Source organism: Carlito syrichta, unplaced genomic scaffold (genome assembly GCF_000164805.1).
Source record: "Carlito syrichta isolate Samal-C Ts95f unplaced genomic scaffold, Tarsius_syrichta-2.0.1 Scaffold303723, whole genome shotgun sequence".
NCBI classification, from domain to species: domain Eukaryota; kingdom Metazoa; phylum Chordata; class Mammalia; order Primates; family Tarsiidae; genus Carlito; species Carlito syrichta.
Window position 1 is genome coordinate 484,977 of NW_007247819.1, and position 10,645 is coordinate 495,621.

Genomic DNA, 10,645 nt, shown 5'->3' on the forward strand with positions numbered 1-10,645 from the left:
TCCTCCTCCTCCCCTTCCCCCTCTCGTTTATTTTAACCACCAGGTGAAACTGGGTGAAGATGCCCCCAATTCCAGTGTGGTGCACGTCTCCAGTCCCGAAGCAGGTAACAGTGGGGGAAACGGTGTCCAGGAGAAGACAGCCGAGGGAACCGAATGCCACCTTCTTGACTTTGCCAGCCCGGAGCGCCCGCTGGTGGTCAACTTCGGCTCAGCTACTTGACCTCCTTTCACGAGCCAGCTGCCAGCCTTCAGCAAACTGGTGGAAGAGTTCTCATCCGTGGCCGACTTCCTGCTGGTCTACATTGATGAGGCTCATCCGTCAGATGGCTGGGCGGTGCCTGGGGACTCCTCTTTGTCTTTTGAGGTGAAGAAGCACCGGAACCAGGAAGATCGATGTGCAGCTGCCCAGCAGCTCCTGGAGCGGTTCTCCTTGCCGCCCCAGTGCAGAGTAGTGGCTGACCGCATGGACAATAACGCCAACGTAGCTTATGGGGTAGCCTTTGAACGTGTGTGCATTGTGCAGAGACAGAAAATTGCTTATCTGGGAGGAAAGGGCCCCTTCCACTACAACCTTCAAGAAGTCCGGCGTTGGCTAGAGAAGAATTTCAGCAAGAGATGAAACCTAGATTAGCTGGTTAAAGGTACGATTGTAACAGAGCGTATTGCTTTAAGGGAATTACATAAAGGCAAGGCAATTAAGAAGTGAATCTATATTTCAACTGAGTCTTGTTGCCTTACTGAAAGACAGGAATGTACCTGTTGGAAGAACATAAGCATCTAACATATCAATACTTCTTTCACCACTCAAATGGCATTGGGCTAAGTAGTAGCCCTGTCACCTCTCTTCTTAGTGAACAGCTCTGAGTGAAAGATCCCAAGATGGAGGGGAAGAAACCCTGATTCAGCATGCGTTTATTCTGCCTTGAGAAAGAAGTGATGCAGCAGATGCATGCTCATGCTTTGGGACCAGAACAAAAGACTTAACCGAATAATAGCTATGTTAGGGAAGCTACTGTCTATGTTAAGATAAAGGGTATAGCCTTGGCTTTGTTCAGCGTGGATAGAGCCTGCCTGGAAAATTCCCAAACATTTAGTTATATCGAGTCTATGCAGTCAGGACCTTGGTGTTCAACGTGTTAGAGTCATTTCTGATGTTCCCGTTTCTAGTCATGCAGTGCTTTCTATGTCAGTCTGCATATCCCAGAACTCACAGATGTGTAGGTACCAAGAATGATCCCTCAACTTGGAGGGTTAGAATGATCATCTGAAATCTGAAGGTTACTTTCTAGGCAGGAAGAGAAAGCTCTAGTTGAAAAAAATTAAATTGAGAAGCTAGAAAAGAGAAGGTAGAGAGATTTAGGAAAATTAATAAAGTGTGACTCAAAGCTGAAGTAGGACTGATTTTTTTAGCCACAGAAGTATAGAAACATACACAAGGCCAGAAAAAGAGGCAGCCCAGCTAAAAGTAACATGGAGAATACACATGTAAACACAACGTATTCATCCTATGCTCCTAGATTGAGGGGGAAAGGGAGATTGAAAAAGAAAAAAAAAACCCTTATATATTTATATTTATAAAGGTTTTTTTGTGGAAACAATTACTTTTGAAACACGTATGTGTTATGTATATTTTCAGGGAGTTACTGCCCCATGATAACTTATTAAAAGAAAAAACAGTGAGTGTGATGGTGCTGGTCGGTTCCTCTCCATCCCTGTAACTACTGTGTGCCCCACTCACTCCTAATCTCAGTGTCTACTCTGGATGCTGAGCTGAAGAATATATATATTCATATTCATATTCTCAGCTGCTGTGGAAGGCAAGTGCCTTGTCCATTCAGCTACAACCTTGTTTTTCTCCCAAAGTAGGTGAACTATCATGAATGACAAGTACAAACACGCTTTCTTTAGTTGCAAAATAGAAGAAGTTAGTTTGAGATAATTCTCAGTAATCTTGAAGGCTTTGATGGAAGGCAACCACTGGTGTCATGGGATTTCCACTGACATTTGTATCTGAACTTGGATCTTTCTTTAGTCTCATTAGCTGAGGTTTAGGAATCTAAGGTTCCTATATTACATTACTATAATGCTAGTTTAACATATATATTATAGTTACTTTTAAAATAGATACTATAATGTTACGTATAAGTAATAGCTAAAAATCATAGCCCTCAAAATAATAGACCAACCAATTTTGTATTATAATTTCTTTTTGTAAATTTGAGGATACTATCAAATCATAATATATGGTTGTATTTAAAGATACAATCAAGGGTTCTTTTGTCCATTCCATTAATAATTGCATAAAAATATAACTAATAGAAAATGATCATCTAAAGTTGAAAACACTTTCTTAAACTAGTTGCCTGAAATGAGAAAAAATGTGGGAACTGAGTGTGCAAGAACCAAAAGTTTGTCTTTTTGTTTTTTTTAAATGGGAGCAACATAACAGTCATGTACAGTAGCTGGAATATTGTATAGATATTAAGCTCCATTGTGACTGATATTTTTTTTTACGGCAACATCTAAGCTTTCCAGTACTTTAAATTTTAAATTCTATAAAAACACAACACATAAAAACAAAGCAAATTTCAAACCTGTGATGTTATCTAATGTATTGCTGGAAAATCATATTGAGAATAAATTATTTCATATTCCTCAAATGTTGCACTCTATAGTCAAGGCTTATCAGTGGCCCCTGTTGATTATCTTCAAAACGGTGTTGACATTTACTTGGAAGCCCAGAGCCGTAAAATAAAAAAGTTGGTTGCAGCACACTCACACTGTTGTCCTTAAACGTCCCCTTTGTTCTACATGTACGATAATGTAACAGGATGTCAGAGAAGCTGGTGGGGGGATGAGATTTGGCTAAGGCAGTGCTAATCGTCTGGGGAACAGGATGATGGGAAAATCACCCAGTTGGGCTATATTTTTAAGGAACGAGAAAGTCATGTATGTGTGCAGACAATTCTTCTCCCTGAGGAGAGTCTAATAGAGAAATGAAGCAGAGGGAGGAAATATACAAAGACAAAGGCTGACTATCAGGGAGGAAGATACGTTCAATAGAATATGCAAGAGTTTCTGGAAGAAAGACTGTGGAAAGGCCCATGGAGGAAGCGAATGCGCGAAGCTCAGGAATCCTACAAATATGTAGACTGTCTTAGTGTTATCAGGGTTATAAGCCTGTAACTATGTAACCTATTTATGTCAACATAAATTTTTATGATTTTCTGTGATGTGTCTTTTATGAAATTAACAAGAACTCATTATTTGAGGTAGAGGAAAATCAATGTTTAGCTGATATGCTCAGAGAAATTATGAGATTTTTCAGTGCCCACCCCTATCATTTTTTTTTATAAAGTATGTTCCTTTGAAGAATTGTAGTTCTTATTTTCACAAAGGAAAGATTATATATATATGTGTGTGTGTGTGTGTGTGTGTGTGTGTGTGTGTGTGTATGTTATATATATAACTCCGAGTTCTTCTTAGTTCCTGAACATGTTCCCCTGATAGACTGTGTTTACATGGCGCTATCAGTTTAGCCTTTTAAGCTGAATTAGCTTGTCTGTTATTGAAATGGTTTCCAAGAATTTTAGATACTATCACAGCATCTGGATTTGCTCAAACATTTATTGTTTGAAAGATTTATGTCTTGGAACTATTCAAAGCTTACTTAATTTTATTTCTTACAGAAAATACTAGTGGAATCGCCAATGACTTTCTTGAATGGGTATGAATGAAACGCCTGAACAGTAACGTAGAAGTGTTTCATAAAGCTATTAAAATGTAACTGATCTCCTTAGGGGCGGACTAGTAACTTTTCTAGCTTTGTGTAGCTAAGTGACAGGCATTTAACTCATGTGACTTTGTGTGCACATTTTTGGATCTCCGGTCCTGTGTTTTCATCTCATTTGTAGAATGTGTCCCTGATTTTTGGTAATATCAACTTCTAAGTAATCTGTATAGTTAAATTATTCCCCCATTAACCAGGATATGCTTTATCTCTCATCAAGGAAAGAAGAAAAGCATATTGTCTTTCATTTTGACTGAGTGTACTTCACTATTTGGATTCTTGGATAAAAGTTATGAAATATGGTAAGGTCACATGTGGGTGCTGCCTTGCTGTATAAAATACCAAATGGCAGGCTAAAGACAGCATCTATCCCTCTGGGAAAATTCCCAGGTGGATTACAAGGTGCCCTCAGCATGCCCTTTGGGCTAGGTCAATAGCAAGAGGAATTTACTGATTTATAGGACTTCCCATTATGTAAATTATAAGAGGATGAACCTGGACATTTGTTCCACCTGACCTCTCTGACTGATGCCTAAGAAAATAAGCTTAATTAGAATCACATGGCCATCACAGACTTCTGTCCCACGGAAGGTTTAATGAAAACATTTACCAGCATTTAGAGCTTTTCCGAACATGCCCAATATCATGTCTCTTAGTGTGGGGGTTGACAATGAGGCTTTTAATTCCAGGAGCTTTTTTTTTTTTAAATGATATTGCCGAAACTCAGAGCTAAAGTATATTTATTTAGATTCCAACTTCTTCCTTTACCTTAAAAATAGGAGCCAAATCCACTCTTCACATATACATCCAGAATGGGGCTTAAGTACCAATCTCTGCTTGGTGATCAGCACTATCTTGGTCGCGTCCTGACACTCTCTATGAAAGGAGAGGACTGAGTTAGGAAGTTACTAACTGGGAAAAACTAGGCCCTGAGGGCTTGGTCTACTGATTTGGGAAAATTTGAAAAGAGATTAAAAAAAAAAAGAGGAAAAGAAAAAACACTTCTTAGGATTGGAAGAAGGCTGCTGAGTGTCACTAAGTGACTTTAGCATGAGCAAAAACATTGGGCCACTTCCTAATGCCCTATGTCCTATAGAATACCAAAAGGAAGGTTTCAGACTTAACAGACCCAGCTCTGTTCCAAGGTGAGTCTGAACCAGTAGAAAGCAAACATGTGCAGAGATCCAAACAAGACTGCTCATGCAAGTTGGGGCTTGCTGCCCATCGTCGGCAGCAGCACCAGAGCTCCAGGGAGTTTGTTCAATATTTACTGAGTCTTCGAAGACCCAGCAGATGTTTAATGAAGTCACTATTTTGGCTCACACCCCCCCCCGTTCCTCCCCCTCCCCTGAAAAAGCAAACAGGTAAACACATAAGTGAAAGAAGCCCACAGAAAGGGATGGGAAATAAATAAAAGTCTCTCAAGACTTCTCCAGGCCATGTCACTGGTCAGTGTGGTTTTGATGTGTGTTAGGATTGGGGATGTGAAGAAATAAGTATCCCGTACTTTATAACCAAAGCAATTAAGAGATATAGGGTAGGGAAAGTTGGCCAGTCGTGTTTAGTTTTGCATCACATTATCACTGGGCTTACTAGCCCAAGTAACCAGGCGCCCGAAGAGGGAGACTCAGATGTGCAGAGTTTACCAGTGTGCGAATGATAACTACTGACGAAAGAGTCATCGACTCAGTTAGTGGTTGGATGTGGTCACATTAGTCTGCCTCTCCCCATCTTTGTCTCCCTCACAAGGAGAATATTCGGGACACGTTGCAAAGAGTACTGGGTAAATGTGGTGAGAATGCGTGTGTGTATTTCTGCTTCTCAGTTGCAGAAAGAGAAATGCTTTGGGGATTATCAGTAGAAAGAGTGTTATTATATTGGTGCTGAGTGGTATGTGTGCTTTTACAACTTGATTTTGTATTTTAATAAACTTTGAATAAAAGAATAAAGCTACTCTTTGGTTCTATTTGTTTATTTTTAAATTTCTCTCTAGACCTTGCCCCAGGCTGGAACACATTCATGGTTGACAAGGGAAAGAGAATCCATCATTCTAATATTTATTCCTTGGTATTTGTGGGCAAAGGAGCCAGCAATGCCAGATTATTTTAATCTCATGCTGTGTGCCAGAGTCTTCAAGGAAATCAAGACAAGTTAAAAGAAAATCTTCAGATACTTTCCATATTTATGAACAAGTTACACACACAATTCATGGAAAGGGGCCTGTTTAAGAGACTGTGGAGCAAACTCTTACTTTCTTAAATTTACAACTCAGCTTTTCTAAATGCAATTCAACTCTGCAGGAAGTTAGTTAAAACAAAACACACACACACACACACACACACACACACACACACACACACACACATAATACCAACACACATTATTTGTTATATGGTTGGCAGTATATTCATGTGTATTAAAAAAGAATCATGATTTGAACATATTGACATCAAGTACTTTCAACTATGAGACGGTATAGAGGGTATGATTTTATGTGGAGGCAGTGACTTGTTGATGACTGGGAATACGTTTGCAGCTTGGTTAAATAGGTGTTTTGTTCCTGACAACTGGTGGCTTAGAGTATTAATATTTCTGAAGACTCTGAACTTGCTCATTATTTCCTACACATAATAATCTTATTAATATGTGTTACTTCTTACAAAATATTCCAGAAATTTAATGGAAATTTAAAAAATCATTACTTTGACAACTGTTTGTTGAGTGTCTATTTTTTGCAGGGCCACGTGCTAGGTACTATGTTATGTGCAAGAAAACCATTATAACTGAACTTGTTAAAACATGATTTTGTGCTATGGTTTGAATGTTCCCTCTAAAACTCGTGTTGAGACCAGGCATGGTGGCTCATACCTATCATCTCAGCACTTTGCGAGGTGGAGGAGAGAGGATTGCCTGAGCCTAGGGGTTTGAGACCAGCCTGGGCAACTTGGCGAGACCTTGTTTCTATAATAAATCAAAAAATTAGCTGGGCATGGTAGCATGTGCCCATAGTTCCAGCTCCTTGGAAAGTTGAGGCTTAAGGATTGCCTGAGTATAACAGGTCAAGGATGCCTGGGTGACAGAGTGAGACTTTGACTCAAAATTAATTACAAAAACAAAGCTCATGTGGAAATTTAATTACTAATGTAACAGTATTGGGAAGTGGGGTCTTTATGAGGTGATTAGGGCCTTCGTGATTGGGTTAACACCATTATCTCAGGAACGGGTTAATTATCTTGGGAATGGGCTCCTGATAAAAGGATAAAGTTTGACCCCATTTCTCTCTCTGTCTCATGAGCTCTACTTGCCTTCTGTCGCCGTTTGATGACTACTGCCATGTTATGACACAGCAAGAAGGCCCTCGCCAGCTGTAGCCCTTCAATCTTGGACTTTCCAGCTCCCAGGACCATGAGCCAAATACACTAATGTTTATAAATTACCATCTGTAGTATTCTGTATAGCAATAGAAAATGGACCAAGACACACCCTTCAGGAGCTTATGGTGGATTCATCAGAACCCAGCATGTGACAAACTCAAACTAATTTAAAAAGAAGTGTAGATTTATTGGCCTGTATGACCAAATCCTGCAAATAATTGGGATACAACCAACTTATCTCAGTAACAATTCGATCCAGGGACTTAAAACCACCAATGTTTACGAAGTCTTTTGCTGCTATTCTTTTCTGGGTGTCAGCTGTTTCCCGGAGACCAACTTTTCCCTATTGAGTGATCTGGTTGGAGGAAGCTCCTGATTTACATTGTTACTATTAGATGGTTCAGATGGAGTCTCACCCTATTCCCAGGTAAGGGCTTGGATTGGACCAACTTGTGCAACATGCCTACTTTGTTGCTGTGGCAGTGAGGATGTAACCAGAAAAGGGGAGCAAGAGGGGCTGGAAATATGCAACGGTATCAGAAGTTAAATCAATGTTGTTGTTTTATTCAAGAAAGAGACATTTTTTGGGGGGGGGGGGAAGCAGTTTTAGGATCCCAACAACACTGAGGAGAAGGTACAGAGATTTCCCATACATACCCTGCCGCACACATAAATAACCTTCCTATAATCAACAACCCCCACCGGAGTGGTACATTTCTTACAATTGATGAAACTACATTGACATGTCATAAAAAAACTTGTCACCCAAAGTCCATAGTTTACATTACAGTTTACTCTTGGTTTTGTATAGTCTACGGAATTGCAGAAGTATACAGTAACATGCATCCTTCATTATAGAATGATACAGAATATTTTCTTTGCCCTAAAATCCTCTGTGCTCTTTTTATCTTTTCCCACCTCAACTCCTGTCAACCACTGATCTCTGTACTGTCTCCAGTTTTATCTTTCCAGAATGTCATGTGTTTGGAAATGTAGCCTTTTCAGATTGGCTTATTAATAATAATTAGGTTGTATGCATTTAAGGGGTCTCATGTCTTTTCATGGTTTGATAGCTCATTTTTTTTTAGTCCTAAAAAATATTTCATTTACATCTGAATGCGCCACGGTTTATTCACCCATTCACCTACTGAAGGACATTTTGGTTGCTTCCAAGTTTTGGTAATTATGAATAAAGCTGTTACAAATATCTGTGTGCAGGTTTTTGTGTAGACATAAGTTTTCAACTCTTTTGGCTAAATACCAAGGAGTGTAATTGTATAGCAAGGGCATTTTTAGTTTGTAAGAACCTGCCAAACTATCTTCCAAAGTGGCTGCACCATTTTGCAATTCCCACTCACAATAAACAAGAATTCCTAATGTCCATACCCTCACCAAAATTTGCTGTTGTCAATGTTCTGGATTTTGGACACTATAAGAGGTCACTAGCGATATCTCATTGTTTTAATTTGCATTTCCCTAATGACATATGATGTGGAAAATGTTTTCATATGCTTATTTGCCATCTGTATATCTTCTTTCATGAGGTGTCTGTTGAGATCCTTGACCCATTTTTAATAAGGTTGTTTGTTATTTTATTGTTGAATTTTAAGTGTTCTTTGTATATTTTGGATAACAGTCTTTTATCAGATATGTCTTTTGCAAATATTTTCTCCCAGTCCTTAACATGTCTTCTCATTCTTATGACATTGTCTTCCACAGAGAAGTTTTTAATTTTAATAAAGTTCAGTTCATTGTTGATTTCTTTCATGGATAAGGCCTTTGGCATTGGATCGAAAACATCACCATATCTAAGATCATTTATGTTTGCTCCTATGTCATCTTCCAGAAGTTTTATAGTTTTGCATTTTACATTTAGATTTATGATCCACTTTGAGATAATTTTTGTAGAGGATATAAGGCTTGTATTCCAGCATAATGTGTTCAAAGCACTATCTTTGTTCCTTTGTATTGCCTTTGCTCCTTTGTTGAAGGTCAGTAAACTGCTTCTGCAGGTCTATTTCTAGACTCTCTAATCCACTGGCTATTTGTTTACTTTTTCATAACTCTCACACTGTCTTCATTACTGTGACTTTATGGTAAGTCATGAGGTTGAGTAATGTCATTTCTCTGACTCTGTACTTCTTCACCATTGTGTTGGCTATTGTGTTTGCCTTATATAAACCTTAGAATCAGTCTGTCAATATCTACAAAATAACTTGCTGGGATTTTGACTGGGATTGCATTGAGTCTATAGATCACATTGAGGAGAACTGGTATCTTGACAATATTGAGTCCTCCTATCCATAAACATCAAATATTTCCCTTTATTTAGTTCTTCTTGGATATTTTTCATCAGAGTTTTATAGTTTTTTGTGTCCTCTCTCTTTTTCTTGGTTGGCCTGGCTAGAGGCTTATCAATTTTATTGATCTTTTAAAAGAACCATCTTTTCATTTTATTCATTTTTCTCTTGGTTTCTTGTTTTTCATTTTATTAATTTCTGATTATTTCTTTTTTCTGCATACTGTGGATTTAATTTTCTCTTCTTTTTCTAGCTTTCTATGATGGAAATTTACATTATTGATTAAAGATCTTTGTTATTTTTCTAATATATGTACTCAACTCTATAAGTTTTCCTCTAATCACTGCTTTCTTTCACTGCATTCCATTTTGATAAGATGTTTTTATTTTCATTTAGTTTCAAATATTGTTAAATTTTTGTTGAGATTTTGTTGTTGTTGTAGTTGTATTGTTTAGAAGTATGTTGTTAATTTCCATGTTTTTTGGAATTTTCCAGGATCTTTTCATTATTTATTTCTCGATTGATTTTATTTTTGTCTAAAAGCAGACAATATACAACTTCTTTTCATTTACATTCATTTAGATGTATTTCATGACCCAGAATATGGTCTGTCTTGGTGAATATTTTATGTGCACCTCAGAAGAATGTATTTTGCTGTTGTTGGATGAAATAGTCTACAGATTTCTATTATATCCAGTTGAATGATGGTGTTGTTGAGTTCACCTATGCCCTACAGATTTTCTGTCTGCTGAATTTGTCCATTTATGATAAAGAGGTATTGAAGCATTCAACTGTGATAGTCAATTCACCTATTTTTCTCCTTGCACTTTTCTTCATTTTTGTCTCATGTATTTTGACACTGTTGTTAGGCACATACATATTAAACATTGAAAGTATTCTTGTAGAACTGACCCCTTTATCATTATGTGATATCTTTCTTTGTCTCTGATCACTTTTCTTGCTTTAAAGTCCACTCTGTCTGAAATTTACTTAGCTACTTCTACCTTCTTTTGTTAATCTGATGTATTTTTCTTCACTCATTTACATTAATCTAATTGTGTCTTAATATTTAAACTAGGTTTCTTGTATAAAACATTTGGTCAAATCTTATTTTTTGATCTACTTTGATAATCTCTGTCTTTTAATTGGTATATTTAAACCATTGATTTTCAAAGTGAAAA

At 37.7% G+C, this 10,645-nt stretch overlaps 1 protein-coding gene across 1 annotated transcript in view; it reads left to right on the forward strand.

The window, feature by feature from the left end:
* Window positions 1-639, forward strand: part of DIO2 (iodothyronine deiodinase 2) — a 9,718-nt gene extending 9,079 nt beyond the window's left edge. The window contains 2 exon segments of the mRNA XM_008059110.2: window positions 44-614; window positions 617-639. Coding sequence (XP_008057301.2) covers window positions 44-614; window positions 617-639 — 594 coding nt within the window.
* Window positions 640-10,645: the final 10,006 nt, after the last annotated feature.